The sequence below is a fragment of the Acanthisitta chloris genome, unplaced genomic scaffold (assembly GCF_000695815.1).
Source record: "Acanthisitta chloris isolate BGI_N310 unplaced genomic scaffold, ASM69581v1 scaffold2808, whole genome shotgun sequence".
Classification (NCBI taxonomy): domain Eukaryota; kingdom Metazoa; phylum Chordata; class Aves; order Passeriformes; family Acanthisittidae; genus Acanthisitta; species Acanthisitta chloris.
In genome coordinates, this window is record NW_008685174.1 from 40,821 (window position 1) to 63,013 (window position 22,193).

Genomic DNA, 22,193 nt, shown 5'->3' on the forward strand with positions numbered 1-22,193 from the left:
CAGTATACTGAAATGATCATTTTAATGCATAGGCATTGTAAATCAGTTAACTTCATCAGAACTGAAATACATAGAAAAGTAAAAAATCCTGGTTACAAGTTAGCTCTCTGCTGTACATATGTATATATTACGACCAATAAACGGCAAAAAGCATCCTTGGCAAAGACTGCTATACATCACTGTTAGCACAAGGTGGTGCCAGCGACCTACGAGTGCATTCACTACACAAAACTTTTGACAATATTTTGCTTTGTCATCCTCCAGCTATTAAGGCATTTTTTACATATCAAAATAAACAAACAAAAATTGGCAAAACAACATAGTAAGTCCTCTCCCCTTTGACTCACAGTCTGCTACATTTCTTGACTCAGAATACTGCTTCAGCCTACCCTGGAAGTTTTCAACAGGCATTAGCTGTACACCTCTAAGAGAAGATAAACCTGGAAAATGGTTCTAGCCACTGTCAGGTCTGAAACACTTGTATTTTAAATAGAAAAAGGCACATTGAGAACTAGGTGTCATTGATATGCTATTTAAGTCCCCAAGCTTGAGGAACATGGTAACACTTCTCTAAGAAGAGATAATGAATTCTCTACTATAGAAACTCAGAATTTATGTATAGAATACAGACAAAAGGTTTTCTTCTCCATGTAGTAAGATATTTAGCACAATAATACCTACTAACAAACTTAAATGCTTAAGCACTTCCATGGCAAATTAAAACAGAATTGGCATGACATTTTTGGCAGACAGCTTAGAGAACTTCAGTAGTATCCTGTACTCCTATCAGTAGTATTCATCCACTTCATTTAATCTAGACAAAGCATTAATATTGCATCCAGTTATCTCTGTACAAGGAGCAGGTAACTGTGAAAGTTTACTGTTCCAAAATCATACACTTTCAATTTGCAGCAGGGCGATTTATGTTTATCATAACTACTTCCTTGATCTTAATATTTTGTGTTGCGTATCTGATATGACACTTCATTCTAATTTATATATATAAAGTAGTAACAGATTTGCACTACACTGAGAAAAAGATGACTATAGATTTTTACATAAATACATGGATTACATTAAAAAAAAAGAAAGAGCTTGACTTAATATGAAACAAAATCTCTTCCTAAGCATTCTACTATTGAAACTGTTTCGGACCCCCTTCCAGCAAGGAAAATAGGACTGGAGATAACATATCCATTCATGATTGACTGATACTGTCTGTGCACAAAGCATTTGTTACATTTTGTGTAACAATCTAGGTATCTTTCATCCATCAATGTTAATGTGAATTCAGATTTTTGATAGGATTATACATGTAAAAAAACCCAAACAAAAACCCCAAGAAGCAGCTCCAGTGACCAAGTCACACACAAAGTCACATACACTATGACCTGGTGCACTCTCGAGTGCCTAAGTATGCTAAATTTAGCATTAGTCCACTCTGTTCTTACATAATACAGCCAGACCAGCCAAATGAGTTCAGCTGGATATCTAACTCTAAACCACTTCAAATGTGAAACTGCAAAATTAACATTCAATATTGGCATTTCAGAAATGATAAATGTGACCTTTACATCCACTTACATTACATATGGTGACAAGAGATCCTCAGCAAGCAGTATGCAACTGGGGGGACATGAAAGCCTCATCTGTCCAGTAAGCAAACACATGATTTACACTTGGGATAAATGGTGAAAACTCAAGCCAAGAGAATAAACCAGAAATTGATGCCCTAGAGAAATGTGGTATGAATATAGGATTAGGGCTTAGAGACTTGACTCTTTTATGTGTTCTAAAGGGAGGAAAGAAGCAATATTGGGAGTTTTGCAGGCACTTTTCATTAATGGGCCCATGAAATAGAAGCATGATTGAAAACATGACAAAAATCAATACAGGTAGCATTTTCAAGAACAGCCATTGCCTGAAAATATGCAGCCTTAAAGGACAATAGTTTCTTTCTTCTGAGATGTCAAGAGGTTTACCTTGATTCACTCTAGTTATTCCCACAGTACTTTAAGAGAAGGCATACTATTAAAGAATATATACTTTAATGACTTCTTTGGCTCATGTTCAGACAGCCCTGAACCCCAGGCATTGGCCAAAGGCACTAGAGTGGCAAATTTGAAGCTGACGTGCAAGAAGGGCCTTTATGTTCTCTGGCACTTGTTTGATCATGAAACTCTTGTGACAAAAATCTTGTTATGGTGGCTTAATAGGCACAGAAGTCTGAAATATTCCAGGTTCGTTGAAGCACATGAAAACTTTTATCTGCTTGGTGGGGAGTTAGCCTCTTTTCCATTTCAGACTGGTTTTATCATCACTGAGAAACTGCAGTCCTCTGTGCTGATCCACAATGGAGTAACTGAACTGGCCATTTTTATCAAGCAAGCAACTCTTCCACTTTCAGCCATTCTCCCCCTTCTCTCTGCTAATTCAACCACTTTTTTCTACTTTTACTTTTCAAAATAAAATGCATCCATGTAAGTGCTAATTCTCAAATCAACATCAACTATTAACACCATTACAATTTTGGCCCTTAAAGGCACACTTGGCAAAGTGATTTGCAGGCAAAAGCTAACAGACATTACCATACAGAGGTCTGTGTATACATGTATACAGAAGTATCTTGAGAACCAAAGTCTGTAGATACAGCAAGTAAAGCAAGCACAAGTCTCAGCAACTCTGCTCAGCCCATTCACTTGGCAGCAGGATTCTTAGGAGGTTGTAGTTTGTAGGTGCTGAAGTAGTTCACCACTTGCTGGGGGACTTCTGCCAGGACACACTGCGCCAGAGCTTCTTTGGGAGACTTATAAAAAAAGAACACCAAGTTTCAGTTTCCACCAACTGTTAACAGAGATCCTAAGACAAGTAATAGGCACCTTCTCTACTAGGCCAATTTGAAGTCTGACATTTTACAGAGAACTTTATACAGTGCCATTGTGTGATAGATAGAAGCTTCCCTGACATCTTTACCTTGTCGCTGCTGGTACCAGGAATCAGGTGGCTTGTCCCACTGAAGTAACAGGAGCTGGGTGCACAAAAGCCAGCCATGGCTGAAGATGTCTTTTGTCATATGAAATACACTGTGCAGACATCAGACTTCAGCCATGTGAACATACTCCCACCGTGTGCTTAATATGACCCCCTTCAGGGACTTGTCTGATCATCTGTAAATCATTTGCAGCTAGTTTCACCCACAGTAACTTTATTTCTATGGAGTAGCTCTTCTGAAGATACTGTTTTTACTCTAAGACTAAGTATCCATGGGAAAAAAAAAAAATCCCAAAACACTCCCTTATCTAGAACTTGAAGCACTTGAATACATAATTTTATACTGAACATTGACTCTAGTTAATCTACTTCCAAGTCCATTATTTGGTAAGCATATTCTGTATTGACTTTGCTCTCTTACTCATTTCAGTTTGCCTGAGTTGCTGAGATTAAACAAAGAACTTATATCTAAAGTAAAAACAAAAACACAAAGACAAAATAAGAAAGTACAAGGAGTATTAACAGGGTTAATATTAAGGCACAAACCAAAATTAGAACATATTAGGATGGAAATAAAAATATTGATCTTATCTTGCCCATCCTGAGGAAATTCTGGTGGCTTTTATTGAAATCTGCTTTTTCCAACAATATGACATTTAAAAGTAGCCCTCTGCTAGCCTACACGTATTTTATTGGGCTTTACAGAAATCCAAAATTTTCAGGACTCCATTCTTTTTCCGCATTTTTTTTTTTTCAGTTAGTGAAAATGAAAACTATCACCACTATTGTGCCCAAATGCAGTTTCTACTGATAATGACCTCTCTGATTTATCCTTGAATTTTAACCCTGCATTTGAGACTAATCCACATTCACAAACAGGCAAAAAAGAAAAATTACTATAAGAACAAAATCACAGTAAGTTCTTCCTCCCAAATGAAAAACACATCCATTTGTTAAATCACATCTGAGAGAGTTTTAAAAAGGTCACTTCCCGGCAGCAACTAGTCAGAAACACAGTGCTGGAATCAGAAACAGAGTCTTTGAAAACATGAATCAGATCACCTAATGGAAAATCTACAGATGTTGAAGTCTTCTGTCGGTTTTTTTCTTAGCATTTGTATAAAGGTTTATCTCAGAGTTCATCTTAAAGACACTACAAAAGCTTAGGACTATATCTAGGATATCCTAGCAAACTCAGCATATCTCTACAATGTTTATTAAGCATATCATTAAGATTACTTACATTCTGGAACTTCCTGAATGGCACAAACTGGACAATGTCTCTGACAGCTGGTTCTCCTGTCGAGGACCTAAGAACTCCATCATCACCATCAAGAAACTCCATAGCATCGAAGTCTGCTCCTCCAACACCAACAATGATAATGGACATGGGCAATTTTGAAGCATTAACTATGGCAGTTCGAGTTTGATCCAGGTCTGTTATCACACCATCCGTTATGATCAGAAGTATAAAGTATTGCTGTCAAATCCAAGGTACATACAATTAGAAATATGCACATACAGGCTATGTACTGTTGTCACTTTGAGCATGTTCAGTCCATGAATTTTACAATCAAAAATCTATGTTGTAGTCAGGCTTCATCTATACAAGAAATTTATAGGGACAACATAATCTTTTAAAAGAAGACATCTTTATACAGCCACCTCTGAAGGAAACAGTGGTATCACCCTTCTCCTCTCCAAAACTCCCAGATAAAGAGTTAAGATACTTTCTAATTATTTGTCCTGGGACCAAAGGTATTGAAGCTTTGGACAGATAACACTTGAAAAACTTATTTGTTTCCTTTCCAGTGTATCAATACCTTTAGGAAATGCTACTTTTCAGTGTAACCTGAAAATCCTAAATCATACCTTTTTGTACTGAAAAACAGCGCGGTCATTTTCAAATTCCTTTAATTGTGTTTTTGAGCTGCTTTAAGAAGTTAATTACCAAGGCATCTGAGACCACTTTGCAGTACTTCCATAATTTATTTAAGCACCACCTGAGTTGTTTGCAATATAACTGCCAGGGCTTCTAGAATTTGGCATCTTAGCCTCTGTTCTAGATTGCAGTACCAGAACAAGCTAGAATTACAAAGTTCAGAAACTATCAAATGCTTTTAGAACTTCTAGTTTTCCCTCACTTGTTTAATTTCAGACAATTACTGGGCAGCACAAATTCAAGTTCCAAAGATACTCCTGATAGTCTTAGAAGTCTTTTACTTCAGTACTTTGCTTCCTATCTACCCTTATCTGCTTCCAAAAAAATTGTTCTTCCCTTGTCTCATCTGCTCAGGTATCACCTTTTCTCACTGTTCCCCTCTACTCCAACCCCCTACTCCAGCAAGAATGTCTACAAAGCAACTATGACCACAGAAAGCTGTGGCCAGCAGCATGTGATAGCACATCACACTGGATTTATTTCTCTCTTCTCATACTTTTCACACACTGCAGCAAAACAACACCAAAACCAAAAGCCAACCCACAATGCCTATGACATGTATTAAATGCAAAGGTAGCAAAATTTCCTCAATACACCTTTCAAGCAGAAAAAATACAATCTTTTACTAGGCATACTATACTCGCAGAAAAAAAAAAGTAAAGTACAAGAGGTTTTGCTACTTTTCTAACAGGTATATATGTGTGTGTGTATATATATATATCTCAAGATATATATATATTGAGAGAGAGGGGGAGGGAGGGAGGGAGGGAGGGAGGGAGAGATGACATTTACTAGTGAAAGACTACCAAGGCAAAACCTTACCAGCCTCCTGGCCTACAAAAATCCATAGCTCTATTCCAAATTGGTTTCCACAGATACTTTTATATGTGAAAATAGCTCATTATACATGATGTCTGATGCACCAGTATTTGCTATCATCAAAGATTTAGGATATATATGGCTTCAGATCTGCTGAACTTGCATGCATTGCTATTTAAATTATTTGATACTCAAGACTTGATCTTCAAACTTCCTATTTCTTCACATGGTCAACAACTCACGCATACAATTTTCATAAGGAAGGCAGAGCACATACAGCACCTAAAGCTTTATAGTACAGACAGTTAATTACCTAATTTGGTTCCTAAGTGTCAAGAGCCATATCATCCATTTCTGCACAACCTTAGTTAATTCTCTCTCAGCTATCTGATGTGAAACAGGTCTAGTTGATTTTTCTCAGCTGACGTTAAATCACTCTCTTATATGTAAAGCCTTTAATTAGACTTTAACACCTGTGTAGCACTGCAAGAACTTTGAACAGAATATACCATAAAGGTATTGTGCATTTTTAAGTTGATATTTCAACTCGGAGGAGTTTATATAGTTAATTTACAAGATGACTGTTGTGTTCAATCTGCAAAACACAGTGAGCTTTTATCTCATTTTAAGAGAAACAAACACTCATTCAACAAGGTAAATGGCCAGCTGTCAAAGCAAGTACACTTACAAGCTTAAAAGAGAAAAATAGTATTTATAAACTAGTAGGGAAATAAAAAAGGAATAAAAATACACACAGTACGTTAAAGAACTTACAGATGCTGTTTGCTGTTGTGTAGCTGCAGCAGCAAATCTTGCCACATGATTTATAATTGGAGAAAAATTTGTTGGTCCATATAACCTCACTTGAGGAAGACAAGCCCGATAAGCATCAACAATGCCTTGGATCCCTACAGAACAGAAACAGGTCATATTATTTTTTTCATATTAGAATTAGGATATTTTGAAGCACTCAATCTTCCTAAAGCTGTATATGTATGATGATGCAAAGATTTAAATTAACCATGATGAAAAAAGAAAATAAAAATCGATTCACAAGCAATGGAGGCTTTCAGCTTGATCAACGCTTAAGGCACATGCATAACATGAGTGGCTTTATGTGAACAGAAAGGCCAAATACTGTACACACAGTTGTGTGTAACTGAATTACAACAGTTCTCTTCACCTGGTAGCTTGTGGTAGTTTGTAGTGTGATCAGAGGCCATGTTGAACTGGCATTAGCAACACCACACTCAAACCAGACAACTCCACATGAGCAGTAGAATAAAGTGGCTTGATAACACAAGAGAACTGTTCCCAGCCCTGTGAACTAGCCATTTCAAACCCTTTTTTCATGAGCCAGTACCAGAAGACAGTTGAAATGCTATTTCTTCTAACTATGAAATTGACTACAAAATTGTTTCCTGCTACAAGAATAACCTAATTATTTAATTGGAACAACAAGCTTCAGTTCACTTTTCAAGTGTTTTTACCCCTTCAGCTTAAACATTTTGTTTTATAGGTCAGATGCTACTTTCTCAGACTTACCATTACAGAATGGGTTTGATGGATTGAAATTTATTGGGAACTCATGAGACACCTGTCAATACACAAAAGACATAGTCAGGACTGTATATACAATCTCCTCCTGAAGTAAATGCTTTCAGCTGTCTTATGTGGTGCATTTACATATTCCATTACCTGAAAGGAAGGAGGAATTTGTGCACCAAATCCAAAGGCTGGAAACATCTTATCTCTAAAAAAGCAATTTTAAAGAAAATGAAGTCAATGCATTCCTTTAAAAACTGTCATAGTCCAGTAAATTTAGCTAATCTGTGCTGCTTTTCATCACTAAGAACACCGCTTATTAACAGGCAAAATTAAATGGAAGTTCTACTCATAATTGTTTCTACAACCAAAACTAGTCTTTAACACCAAATTGACAAGAAGGAAAGCATTTATTTAAATCAGTGCTGCTCTTTATGTTACAGATGAAAAGCCTTGCTTGCCCACTGCAGACACAAGCTTACGCTTGTGATTACTACTGTGCAGCAATTATGAAGTCTTTTTTAGCTCTGATCGTTCTGATGTATCTGCAGGCACCTTCAACACTGTTTTAACAGCTACCACAAAAATTTATACATATCTAAAAAAACGATTAAATAAAAATCTAACACTTACGTATCATAATCCTGAATGACCATTCCTACAGACCAAATGGCTGTTAGGTATTCATTAACTCCATTAGGGCTGAGATAATGCAGAGAGTCTGGAGAGCGAGGGTCTCCATTGGAGCCTGTAAAATCTATCCCCACCTGTCAAATGCAACATTTATATACCATTGTTGTTAGAGGCAAAATTATGTTTCCTATCTCTGGCAAAGCCAAAGTGAAAATCCTGAAAGAGTTATAAACAGTACTTAGCAGGACAAATCTAGCAGGCAGAGTACTTACATGAGGGTTTCTTGGAATATTAACACTCTTAAAACAATGCCACTACAAAAACAGGAAAAGCTCTGCATCTCTCCAGAAGGGCTGAAATAACTCACATCTGAATCACAGAATCATAGAATGGTTTGGGCTGGAAGGGATCTAAAAGATCATCTAGTTCCAACCTTCCTCCCATGGGCTGGGGACACCTTTCACTAGACCAGGCTGCTCACAGCTTCATCCAACCTGACCTTGAACGCTTCTAGAGACTGAGTAGCCACAACCTCTCTGCGCAACCTGTTAGGTTTTCACTGTTTACTTTCAGTTGCTATTCACAGCAGCTCTTTGAAAGCTGTTAAATTAACTTCATTTTGTATCTTTCCATGAACATCTTTCCTCTCAGAAGTACAATTAGACAGGCACCACAGAAGCCTAGGGAGTTCTTTCGCTGACTTCAACTGGTCTTTGCTTTGGTGAAGAGACATATTACCAGGATGAAGACATTTTACTGTCATTTGTGCTGCATTAGGTTCATGAATTACATAACTTAAGGGTCTTAACCCATATGGTGACTTCCGTTAGTAGATGACACAAAGCTGGGAGGGAGTGTCAATCTGCTAGAAGGCAGGAGGGCACTGCAGAGGGACCTGGATAGGCTGGAGAGATGAGCTGACTCCAATGGGATGAGGTTCAAAAAGGCCAAGTGCTGGACCGGCACTTTGGCCATACCAATCCCCTGCAGAGCTCGCCAGGGAGAAAGGGACCTGGGAGTTTGGATGGACAGTTTTTTGGATAGAAAGCTGAACATGAGCCAGCAGTGTGCTCAGGTGGCCAAGAAGGCCAATGGCATCCTGACCTGGATCAGGAACAGAGTGGTCAACAGGACCAGGGAGGTGATTCTGCCCCTGTACTCGGTGCTGGTGAGGCCACACCTTGAATATTGTGTGCAGTTCTGGGCCCCTCAGTTCAGGAGGGATATTGAGGTGCTGGAGTGGGTCCAGAGCACAAGTGCTATGAGGAGAGGCTGAGGCAGCTGGGGGTGTTTAGCCTGGAGGTGGCTCAGGGGTGACCTTATCACCCTCTACAGCTACCTGAAAGGAGGTTGTAGTCAGGTGGGGGTTGGTCTCTTCTCCCAGGCAACCAGCAGTAGGACAAGAGGGCACAGACTCAAGCTCTGCCAGGGGAGGTTTAGGCTGGGTATTAGCAAGAGATTTTTTACAGAGAGAGTAATCAGGCATTGGAATGGGCTGCCCGGGGAGGTGGTGGATTCATTGCCCCTGGAGGATTTCAAGATGAGACTAGATGTGGCACTTACTGCTATGGTCTAGTAACAATGATAGGGGTGATTTGATGATCTTGGAGGTCTTTTCCAACCCAGCTGATTGTATGATTCTCCTTGGTCTCCATCCACACAGCTTAGCTAGTTCCCAATGAACATAACTACAGGTTCAAAACTTTGTGCCATGATTAAAGAAAGAGGTTTTTTTGTAAACAGACTAGATGCACTCTGACAAAATGGCTTCCTGCTCCATGGTACAGAACAAAACAAAAAAACCCAAACAAGAATCAAATAAGGCACACAGGCAATCAACACTATATTTCAGTATGTTCCAAAACTCAAAAGCTACTTTATATAAATGATTTAACTTACTGTGAAATTCAGCTGACACCCACCCATGATGTAATCAAGGAATGTGCATTCTACAATGATCTAAAAACAGAAGGCAGCAATTAAGTTGGCTTTTTTAAATGGGAAAAAATCAGTAAGTATTATTGCAGCAACGTCTGAGGTTCCAGATTTGTTCTCTTTATCCATGAAAAGCACTGGTTTTACTCTATAGCTATCCCACCCACTCACTGCAATGAGGACATTTGCAGAGTGTGCCACTGTACAACCAGTGCAGCAGAATCAGGCCTTTTGCAAAATTACAGGCAGACAACAAAGCAGCTCCAAAAGGACTATAATTTATAAAGCAATGCATTATGACAGAGTTACACAATTTTAGTTCACCATAAAATGGTGAGTTGGGAAACACAATGGTTCAGGAATGACCTTACAAACTGGTAAGCAACCTTTACCATATAAATGTCACTTTCAAGAGAAAGTGAGGGGACAGGGGAGGACAGATATGTGATTCAGCTGTTAATTTCTCTCCTTATATGAATCACAGTCCCTTAAATATTTACTGCGTCTGGAACTTCCAGATATTTTAAACTTTCTAACAGTTTGATGGTGAAGACATACTAGATGAGAGTTGTTATGCCTGAACACAGAATCACACCAGAAAATATTACTGACCTCACAATGCTTAACGCTCACAATGCCAGAGTTTTTATAGTTTTTCTTCTTCTGTCTTTTCTTTTCATTGATGCACTCAAATTCAACCTGCATGAATTTGAACAAATCCAAGAAAAGCACTGTAATATCATTTGTGCAACAAATGTAATAATCCTTTATTCTAGGCCTGATACTCTGGGCTTGTATCAAAAACGCTCTAATTTCACAATCAAGCAAAATTAAACCCAACCTGCCAAAATTCAGCAAGAAAAACCCACCATTATCAAGAGAGAAAGTTGCAAATATGACCAAGAAATTCTGTACCATTTTCCCTCTTTGGATCATGCTAACAACTTTCCTTCTGGTAAAGACATGGTGATTCAAGCAAAGTGTCACTGTTTCCAGCAGCTGTGGCAGTAATGTACAAAGTAAGACACATATGTTTAAGCTTTCCAGTATCAGTTGTTGAGGCTTCATCAACTAAACCAATACCTTAACCTCCAAGTGCAATCAACAGCTAGCCAGGTTAAGCAGCTTCTGCCATCACAGAGCCATGATGGCACAATGCAGTGTGCCTGGTGCACAAACAGCTGGAGGAGGTATTCCAGACATGCCTTCTGACTCACTGCCAGAACAGGTTGCACTGCTTTGGTTTAAATTAATTTTTTACAAAGTGATCTTGCAAAAATGCACTAACAAGGTAAAGCCCTGAGAAGTCTACATGGCTCTGCTTACCCTCTGTTTTAAGATATTTCACCAGCAGCATCACTTCTATTTGATGGAAATTGTCTTTTAGGGACTTGGTTTTGTACTGTGTCGTTTGGTTAGGTACTCACTACTAACAGATACATAGCACTGAGAATCTTTCAAGTACATTTTATAATCCTCCAAATAGAGCCTCCTAACAGGAAGATATATCTTAAGGGAAGGGGGAAAATACCCTACTACAATGCAGCAGCTCTTAACAGAATGAAAAGCTTCCCATTCATTTCATTCATACAAGACCAGCTTTTTTACCGAGGATACAGTCACATCCATGCTTGCCTCAAGTAAACTTGAGGAAAGTTGTGCCAAATATCCCACAGCTGCAGCTGATGTCAGAATTCTGGGAATCATTAAAGATCACACTTGGGGTATATAAAGTCAGGTTCTAATGTACACTAGAAATAGTTTACAGACATCAAATTAATCAGATGATACAGGATTAGAGATTAGCTCCTTTTAAAAGTAGAAGAAACCTGGAGGACATTATTTGTGTTGTGTCTTATCTTCACTCCACCTTACTGACACAGGAGTAGGTTACTGTGAGTAGGTACAGCCACAGATCTTATCAAAACATGTTTCTTAAATCATTTCCAAAACTAGCACAGGCACAGATTATAACTTAAAATACCTCTTCCTTAATTGCAAATGACTGCACCTATTATGCTGCTAGGGGTGCAATAAAAATCAGATTTGGATTCTCAAGGAGCCTTTACACAACACACATGGGAACTCACAGCTCTTAAAAATATCTGTGCTTGAAAATGTGAACATACAAACCTGCTAGGATTCTTTAATTTATTACACTGCTTGGTAATAAAAGTGCAACTTTTTTTTTAAATGAAGGAAGAAAAACATCTTGTTAAAAAAAAAAGAAAAACATCTTGTTAAAAGATTCTTCAAATTTTCTTTAACATTTTCATTAGAAACTGCAGGAAATATAATTTACTTTTGCAGATTCTAATTACAATAAGAAGGATCACTGTCAGCATTAAAAGCTAAACTCACACCATCTGGCCCCTGAAAAATCTAGGAAAAGAAATTGAGAAAAACACCTAAGAGCTCCAAGTAGGCAGCATATGAATGACATGTGTAGGATAAGACACCAAAATTCCTTACAAACAATATAAAGTCTTAAGAGGCATTAAAATGAACCATGTATGATTAAAAATGAATTCAGAAACAAGTATGCAAAAGAAAACCCTGGCAGGGCACAAAGAAGCAATCAAAAAACCACTACAGTCAAGGCTGACTCTTCGCATTTAACAGCCCTGAATAATTTAGTACAGATACAACACTGAAGATATTAGAAAAGCACAAGCAGTCACTCTTGTACATAAATCCCAGTGTTATTAACACAGGAGCAATTCTGCAGGTCTTACAGAACTAAAGGAAAATATGGTAAAGTATTTTGATAACATCCATGTCCATAAAACAAAGACTTTTATGTTAAGGTTGTTACACCAACTTTCATCTTCAAAATGTAAACCCTCCCTATTCAAAGGTTTGCAAATTGTTAGAGTTTGTAAGATCAGGAAGGGTAATATCACATGAAAGAAGAGCCACCTGATGTAACACATTCAGTTGCACTTTTGTGCAGTGGCCTAAGTACTGAATTTTTTCATATTCAGTGTGATAGTTGGTAAGTGCCACACTTAAATAAAGGACTGAATAAAACCTGAAAAAATGTTACAAGCTTTCTTCTTTTAACAGCAGTTAAATCTGTGGTGCATTCATTCTGACAGTTTTATTTTATTTCTGTATTTTCATGATTAGTGAAATTTGCTTGGGCTGATGGATGGGTATTTAAACATGTAATATTAAAAACTGTAACCAAGGTACTAATCCTGGGAAAACTGATGTGTAATGTAAAAGCTGACTCTGCCTCAACTACTATAGCATTATTATGGTGTAGCTTAATACAAATTTGATATCTGCAAGACAGGTGACATTAACTTTTGCTCCAAATCGAGTAGAACAACTTATCAAGAACAGCTTAGACTATGTTAGACTTACAGGTGAGGACCGAGACGCTTCCTTCAGGTTTGACATGGTCGTTAGAAAACTTCCTATGAGATCATGAGATCCATCACTATCATAGTCATAGCACTCAACCTAAAATGGAGCATTTTTTAGTGTTAGTAACAGAAATGGCCCTACAAAAGCAATAAACACTGCAAAGGCAAACCTGAACATCCAAAACATTCCTGTATCACAGAGTCTGGCTCACATTGAAGTCTTAGAATTGCATAGAGTTGCATTTTAAAAAAATCAGATTAAGACTGGGTAAAAACCAATATATACTCCATTTTGGATCTAGTCTTCCACTGAAGTGAAGGAGAGACAAGAATACTAAGTAGTGTTAGGTCTTACATGAGAAAGTAATATCATGTTTTGGAGTGATGGGGCATTGGGAAGAGGAGAAAAACAACGTAGGTGGTTTTACACTCATCATGGATCTCATCATCCAGCTAAATATTTAGTAAATCAGTTATTTAGCAATCATGAGAGTTTTAGTAACACTTTAATTAAACTGCAAGATAACCCAGACTTTGTAAGCATATGAATTGAATTTTAAGATTAGGAAATTTAAACAGTGATAGTTAAACCGACCACACTTCATGGATCTGAATATCAACTAAAAATCTTTTCCTGCATTTAGAGTTTAATGCTAAGCTTTACTATTCAATCAACTCATCTTTTAACAGCCCAATCCACCAAAGAAGGCAGAACAAGAGAAATCAGACTTTTTTTCTCCTTGTGAACCTATCAGTTGGCGTAAGCATAATTTTACCACTGTTACTTTAAACCTATAGTGTCATCAATCTTTGATCATTTGTTTTTTATAAAGCTCAGCTTATGAATATGACCCAACTGCCTTTCTATATAGAAAGCTGGCTATTAATCTATAAAAGCATATGCCAATTCCATCCACTTCTGATATTTTATTTCAGTCCAGCAACACACACATGCTAAGTAACTTGATCAAATCACAGAAAAACATATTAAAATAACTTAATAATGATGATAATAAATAGCAGCAATAATAAAGAGTCAAAGTAGGAATCCCCTGTTATTTGGGTAAACTTCAAGACAAGACTTTCAGGATCAAGTTGAAGTGCAAAAAATGATGTGTAGATTGCAAGTTCTACACTGTGCAGAACATGCCTCCTATGTTGGTTTGTATTACTCCTACAACATTTTGAATGCACAACTAAATAAAGGCATGCACATGCAGTGAGCAGCAACTTAAATCTCATTCAAGCAGCCACAGAACCAACAGACTAATTAATGTTAATGGCAATGCTATGTAAATTCTGAATGCCATAAATTAAGTCAATCAAGTACTCAGCCAAGTGCTTCACAATCTGAAATTTAAAACTGAAGACACTTCCTGAGCCAATAGTTATACCTGTTTCCACAGTTAGCACAGTTACTTCTTTTTTCTTTCAAAGAGATCAAAGTTTGTCTTGTTTGATATGTTTGACCCATCTAAGCCAATTTGTATACTTTTTCCAGGCACAAGAGAAATATTTCTTTTTTTTTTTTTCAATGTATGCTCTCCTGGACATGCAATAGCACATATGTATTTTTCCCAGCTGAAAGAGGCATGCTTGCTCCTGATGAAAGGCTCACATTTTCAACAGAGAAAAACTTCACTGACTGCAAACACACTCAATGGAACATAACAATGAATCCAGTAGATAAAGAATCAACTTGGTTTGTGCATTGCTGGGTATGCACAAACTAAGTCATCAAATAGGTGAAAAGCCATTCATTATGGAAGAATTACTGGATTTACTTACTATGCCAAACAGCCCAATACGCATGAGACTGTGTGCATATAAAAGCATTAAAAGTATTGTTTAATCCTTCGATAACATTATAATACAATTCTGTCTGCATTTTAATGTTTGAAGTGGTATCTCCTGAATTTCTAAAATGAGGAATAATCCTACTGCCTGTTTGCAAGTCCATAACTAGCCCAAGTAAAATCTATTTTCTCTGGATATAAACTTACACTTCTGAGGTACAGTTCCAAAGAATGAACTTTATTAAAATGATGACAGAGATGAAAGTAACTCTTCATAGATACATTTAGATCAATTGCCTATAGTTTTAGTATGGTTGTTTACTGAAGAGAGAAATATATTTACAGTATATAGAGATGTTAGAGCTGTCACAGTGATTTTGGGGAAAAGGGAAGCTGAAAGGAATGAGTAGGAAAGAACACAGAAGCAGTAAGGGAAGCAGGTTCTGGGCTTGCAAAGTTGCTCATTAGTCTTCTCTATAACTAAGTATTTAAATTCATCCAGGTGCTTATAACACCCAGATCCCTGTGGCTGTTAAGCATTTTCCAGCACTGCCTCAAGTCATATGACTAATACCTGTCACATGCAAATCATGCTCTCAGTTTTCCTTCCCAGAGAGAGAACTGAAAGTATAGTGGTGGTTTCAATTGGGATTTTGGTGTTCTTTTTCAAATGCTAAATTTGGGGATCATAATAGCTAAAAATTGGCATTTTGTTTGACTAACTAGCTTCAACTCCACCCCTAATAGCAATTTCTGAAGAAAAACATTCAGAAGTTAAACATAATTTATTCAAGACAATATTTGAAGGTACAAAGCACTAAAGTAAAGACCAAACCTGGCAGAACTACCAACTTCACAGGTTTGGTTAACTTTCTGATGGAAAGTTCAGTTTCATCTGAGGAGAAAAAGTTGCTAAAACTGGTATTCACAAGTTATATCAAGTCCACATCTGTTCTCTCAGCTAGTATACTAAGTGCAATTAAGTTTATCAGGTAGGACGTTAAAAATTTCATTGATGTTACTTGCTGCACCAGTAACAAAGTATTACAAGATTCACTACATAAACCATAGCATATTCTACCCTTTAACATGAAGACTTCACTATACAGTACCTTAATAACACCAATATTGGCTGATGCAACATGAAAACTTCACAATCAAAATAAGAAACTGAACTAGAAATTTCAAAGATACTTGTGTTCAACTAGTTTCCCAGACTTTCAAAAGACCAACTACCACAACACATCAAAAATGTGAGTTGTTTTCTTTTTTCCCTAAAACATGCATGTGTATCTATCATTTCCAAATAAGGAACCTAATACTTTCAATTAAATTTGAAATAAAAAGAAGCAGTAACTAGAATAACACATCTTCCATAGCAACTTTTCAGTTTCTGAAGGGCCTACAAGGGAGCCAGAGAGGGACTCTGTTAGGAACTGCAATGATAGGACAAGGGCTAATGCATTCAGATCGAGGTAGGGGAAGTTTAGGTTAGGTATCAGAAAAAAAGTTTTTTACTATAAGGGTGGTGAGACACTGGAACAGGTTGCCCAGGGAAGTGGTAGCTGCCCTGACCCTGGCAGTGTTCAAAACCAGGTTGGATGAAGCCTTGAGCAACCTGATCTAGTGAGGAGGTGTCCCTGCCCATGGCAGGGAGATTGGGACTAAATGATCTGCAAGGTCCATTCCTACCCCTAAAATTCTATGACTTATTACATATTCTAATTTTTAATGCATTAATTTATACACAGATTTAATATACATTACCTTGATTGACTTATCCATGTCACTGTAACACAGAGAATTGAGAGAGATTTTAAAGGGCCTCCAAACAGGATTCAGATTGTTTTTAATAACCTGTTTAAAAAAAAAAAGTGCAAGAACAGTATTGTTCACAAGAGTGGAGAGTAGCCATCATAATATGCATAATTTTTTGTCAGCAAAACCAGTTGACTAATGCTGCTGTCAGTGCCCTCCAAATCCTAATTTAGAAGATATAAACAAACTAATTTCTGCATGCAATACCACTGTTCAGAAAGAGATGGTCTCTTTCAGCTCCATATTTTTCTAGACTGCACTATGATCTACTATAACCTACAGCTACTACACTGCAAAAAATTAAGTTTATCTTTACATAAACAGATATAGGTTGCTTTCTTCTAATAAGCACACACATATATGCATACATGCACACACAAAGGCATGAGTGACCAAAAAAAGTCAAAAAATATTACATGGAAATACCTGAATACATCAGTGCTCTGGAAATTATAATTTTCTCCAGCTTACTATTTATTCTGAAATGTCATTTATGGAACTATTCCCTCAATAAATTCATGGTATAGTTAAGCAGAAACAGTGAATGAGGATAAAAGGCCTCTCAAGCTGAATGTTAAATAAGTGTTAATACCGAAGGATCTTCTGAATTTGTTAACTGGAAAGTATGTGTCAACATACCCAATACACCAAATAATGATCTTATAAAGCACACAAAACTACACACAACATGCACTACTTAATTAATAATACCTAACAACCGTAATACTTCCAGCACTGTAGGAGTGCCGAGAAAGAAATCACTGTCTTTAAAATGAAAACACTAATAAGAGTAGTTAGTAACAAAAAGAGGTTTTTAAAATGGTCAACATAAAGAACTAATCCACTAGACAGTTGTAGGCTGGAGCAACAAATTCTGGATTTATTACTGAAATTGAAGACAACTGAAACCTTCATGCAAAAGATACACTTTAAGCAGAAGAACCACCTCACGAGAGAAACTATTTTTGTGACACAAAAAGGATTTATATTTCTTCAATGTATGTGCTCCAAAATTAATACAACCACTTCCAATGTGTGCAGTACTGCAGTTGTGACTAGGGCCTGAGCTTCACTACATTTAGGGACATTTAGAACCTACTCTTATCCTGTCAGTTGCTGTCACAGGACCCCTACACCTCCTACAGGGTGAAAGGCTGCTGCTGCCCAAGCATGTTTTCCCTCACTCAGCGTTCTCCTTGCCCTACCCTTGCTATGCAAGCATTCAGCACAATTACTTTCATTAGTAAAGGTTGCAGCTAGGTGACACTGACATGAGAACAGCACAGTCAGTAATGCCCAAGTCCTAACTCAGCACTGGGCAGAACTAAGACAAATGTCCCTGTGTGAGTTTGTAGTACCTTTTCAAAACAATTGTTTTCGCCTAGATTGACAAAGTTTAAAAAAATCCAAAGCATTTTCCTTTCAAGTAGGATGGCATCAGTCAAAATCAGAATAAAGAGAATATAGTAGATTTCCCATTCTATCAGAAGTATCAGTGGAAGAACTGGTCTACATGTCAACTACCAGACCATTCACCTACTTTTGTAAGGTACTGTAGGTCTAGTGATGTGACACATTGCAAATCAAATAACCTTAATCTCTTGATTGTTAACTGAAAATATCCTACCTCTGTTCTGTGAACCATCACCCAGTTTCCATCTCCAGTCTGCTTGTGGAATTCCAGATAAGGATCTGACTTTCCAAAAAAGTCCTGTATTTAAAGAACATGCATTTATCACAGAACAGCCTGTAGCATGCATACCATTAATGCTAGTTAAAACACAATGAGATTAACAAGTAAACTAATTATTCAGGGAACAAAAGCTTTAGATGAAGAAACAAAGCCTGATTATATCACAATCTGTGAAAGAGAAAAAATGGGGCACGTCCATCAATTTAGGATAAAAGTGTCCATATACCAAATACCTGATAGTTCAAGCAAAATAATACTTATCCTAATAAGTACTACAATGCATTGTTTAAAAACTAAGGATTTCACTCAGTTCAAAAAAAAGGTATCATTAAATCAAAAGGCAAAAATAAAAACATTGTTTCCATTATTTTTTTTATTTTGTTTTTAAAAGTTTTCTTTTTAAATACAGTAATTTTAGCCAGCCCCAATATATTTAACATAACAGATTTATGCACTTCAAGTACACTCTTTACCATTTATTTCAGAGACCTAACAGGTAACCATTTACATAGCTACTCTAACCAACGGATATACCAAAACTCCCTTACCTTCCTGAACAAATGTAAAGATTTAAATTTAAGTGGAACCATGTTGCTCATGGACTATCCCTACAATGCACTTATCTTAGAAATACATTACAATTAATTTCAAAACAGCCAATTAAGTCATTCTGAAGTAATCTTTCTGCAATTTCTTTTTTAGTGTAAAGAAAAATCTTAATGGATTTAATTATTTGAGCAAAAATGATAAAGAATATTTAAATGCTTCCTGTTTTGACAAGATTCTGATTTTACTACTTTATGAAAGAAACAGCAATCACTTAAATACCTTATTGTCCAGTTTCCTTGCTTCTACTTCCAATACAACCACCCTGTTATCCTTCACTTCTTCTGCTGTAATCTAAGCAAGCAAAGAAAAAAAAAAACACTTCATTTTCAGGAACTGCGCAGTTCTCTCATATTTGCAAGACTCCTATGACAGGTCAATTAAAAAAAGCAATGCTCTCTTACAAATGAAGCATTAAAAAATGGGGGGAAGAAAAGAACAATTTGATTTGATATTGGGATTCCCTTACATGTATTTAGATATATACAGATGATGGCACTGACAGATATCTCTGAACAGTAACACATCGGACACCCTAATTATTTTGATGGATTCAATGTTACTTATAATAGAGAAGGTGGGCTGCTATTGGCTGGCAAAGAAATATTAGTGGAGGGAAAAAATGCTTTATGATACCCTTTACAGCACCATATATTAGACAGTGTTCAAGCCACTAACTAACTGAAAAAAAAAAAAAACCCACAAAAACATTTAAGGATAAGCTCTGAAGATACTAGATACTTATTGCCTTACCGTGATGCTTCCTCTTCCAGCAGGTTTGCCATTTTTAAGTACTAATGGTTTTGTTACAGTCCTGCTAGAAACTATCTGCCAAGACAAAATTTGAGTATCAATCATTATTAATGCAATGTAATACATTTTCATTTCAGGCATTTTTCTTTTATGATGAAGATGACAGCATTATATTTATTTCCCATAATCTCCTATAAATAATAGGTGATACTTGATACACTTCAAAATTTTAAAATACACATGCAGGTGAACACATGCAGAGCTTCAGGAGCAATATTAAATAAAATGACTTCTAGTAACATGAAAAATATACATGGAAAAAGATACTATCTTAAGTTCCAATCTCAAATGGGTAAGTTTTTCATACATACCATTCAAACACATGCAAGGTGTAGTTCATAAATGGCTTCAGCAAACATCAGCCTCCCCCTGCACTGTTTCTAGCTGATTTTATTTTACTCTATTCAGGCAATGCTTTCTCAGAAATGTGTCTGCTCATTCTATAGCTCCTTCTTCACTTTAAGAATGAATTATTCACTTTCAATTGATACTGAATTTCATTTCACAATTACTCTGCACTTAAAATAAAAGTAGTTTAGACACAAAGCAGGAAAAATCCTAAGACTCTTCTGAGAAGTACCTTTGAAGGATCTACTGGAATTAAAAAGAAGTTGCCTGATTGTGCTATAACCAATAGTAGAATATGACTGGGAAAGGGGAGTAAAATCAACATCAGGCAGAAAAAGGATCACTGCTTGCCTTGAGTGGAAAGCAAATTACATGTTTAGCATGGCCCTTGTGAACACTCTTATGTGCCTCTACACCAATTCTCATTTTACAGAGCATATAAATAAGAACTTGAGTATTAAATAAATAGTAATTACTACTTTGTGCTCATTGACAGTCCACTTACTTTGAGACAGCAATCTGAACAGGCACCATTCTAGAGCACATTTCAGGGTATCACTTCAAGACCTTTTGCAAATAAAATGTATATAAACTGAACTGAGGCTTAAAAAAACAAATTAAGGGAATCCAGTTCAACTTCAGAGTAGTCCAACTACACAACAACATAGTGATAAATTTAAGGTAAAAGTGGCTAATGATTTTCAGTAACTTATATTTTCTTAATTCTAAGAGAAATCAGCTGTGTACTTACTTGACCCAGTGTACATTCAAATTCTCCTAAGAAGTCATCATCACTCAGATCAAAGGTTTTGTTATCGATGTCATATATGCCAAACTTTAATTTCTGAACAAGCTCAAAATAATAATCAATCAGGAATTTCTTGGCAAACTTTGGGTTCAAGGAATTCTTAACTCTTTCTGTGCGATCAACCTGCAATTAGAAAGATATCACTTTATCCAGTATTTCGCCAAACAAGTGTTCAAACCAAACAATATATTATTAAAGACATTCAAAAGTTCTTCTTACTATAAAGCTGTATCTTCCTGCAAACCTTTCATCAAATATAAACAACCACATTATATTATGAAACCTACTGCTGTAAGTCTGGGATGCTTGAGGATATTTTACAGACCAACATAAAATTGTGTATTGTCAAATCCAGGATGAGACCCCTAGTTATGGAGTACTATGTCTATAAGAGCACATTTAAGCACACAGGAGGCTTCTTATGTTGGCCTACACATTACTGGGGGAACGATGCTAAAAATCAGACAGGTGTAAGTACTTAATAGAAAACAATTATTAGTGTGCTGCCTGTATTATTAGTTATTAGAGACAATCTCATGAAAAGTATTCAGAGGTACTGGTATAACATTCTTTTAATGAAATCACATACTACAGTGTTTTAAAAGGTCCGACAAGTTAAAATACATTTTTAGCAGCTTTGTGAGAAGCGTCAGACTGTACCTCATACCACTGCTGACCACTTGTGTTCTGGAGAAGCACACACAGAGGGTCTGACTTGGAACCAACATCTTTATCCAAGAGATTGGTGCAGGCAATAGTCAGCTCCACCTTGGTCACACACTGTGCCGCCATTTGTTAGGCTAGAAAGCAACAACATAAATAATTATTTTTATAACAGACTAAAAAGCAAACAATGGAATTGTCACAATGCATTAATTCTTTGATCACCAGAATTGTCAGTTTGTCGAGAGTGACAAATTGAGACAACAAATGCAAATCTTTGGATTTATGATGTACCAACATCAGAGGACTACTGTTACACTTCTGGCTTTGCTGCACAGGTATAAAAAATTAATTTCAAAATCTGCACATAAAAAGCAAGATCAGGTCTCTTAGAATGCTTGAGGTACCAAAT

At 36.7% G+C, this 22,193-nt stretch overlaps 1 protein-coding gene across 1 annotated transcript; it reads right to left on the reverse strand.

The window, feature by feature from the left end:
- Positions 1-2,636: 2,636 nt before the first annotated feature.
- On the reverse strand, positions 2,637-21,912 carry CPNE3 (copine III). Its single transcript, XM_009079624.1, has 15 exons — positions 21,779-21,912; positions 21,062-21,241; positions 19,903-19,977; positions 19,372-19,443; positions 18,478-18,561; positions 16,800-16,889; positions 13,235-13,333; positions 10,478-10,564; positions 9,830-9,889; positions 7,931-8,064; positions 7,451-7,505; positions 7,298-7,349; positions 6,527-6,660; positions 4,235-4,471; positions 2,637-2,806 (listed from the first exon to the last, which is right to left on the reverse strand). Exons 1-15 carry the CDS (start codon positions 21,908-21,910, stop codon positions 2,696-2,698), a joined length of 1,602 nt encoding a protein of 533 aa, XP_009077872.1. The 5' UTR covers positions 21,911-21,912; the 3' UTR covers positions 2,637-2,695.
- Between the last annotated feature and the right edge of the window lie 281 nt (positions 21,913-22,193).

Bases quoted from the DNA above. Each gene is read 5' to 3' on its own strand.
- CPNE3 (XM_009079624.1), bottom strand. From the start codon at position 21,910: ATGGCGGCACAGTGTGTGACCAAGGTGGAGCTGACTATTGCCTGCACC. The intron at 16,890-18,477 runs GTAGGATATTTT...TTTTTTAAACAG, and splicing joins TGATGGTTCACAGAACAGAG to GTTATTAAAAACAATCTGAA. The intron at 8,065-9,829 runs GTAAGTTAAATC...TGCATTTGACAG, and splicing joins GGTGTCAGCTGAATTTCACA to GTGGGGATAGATTTTACAGG.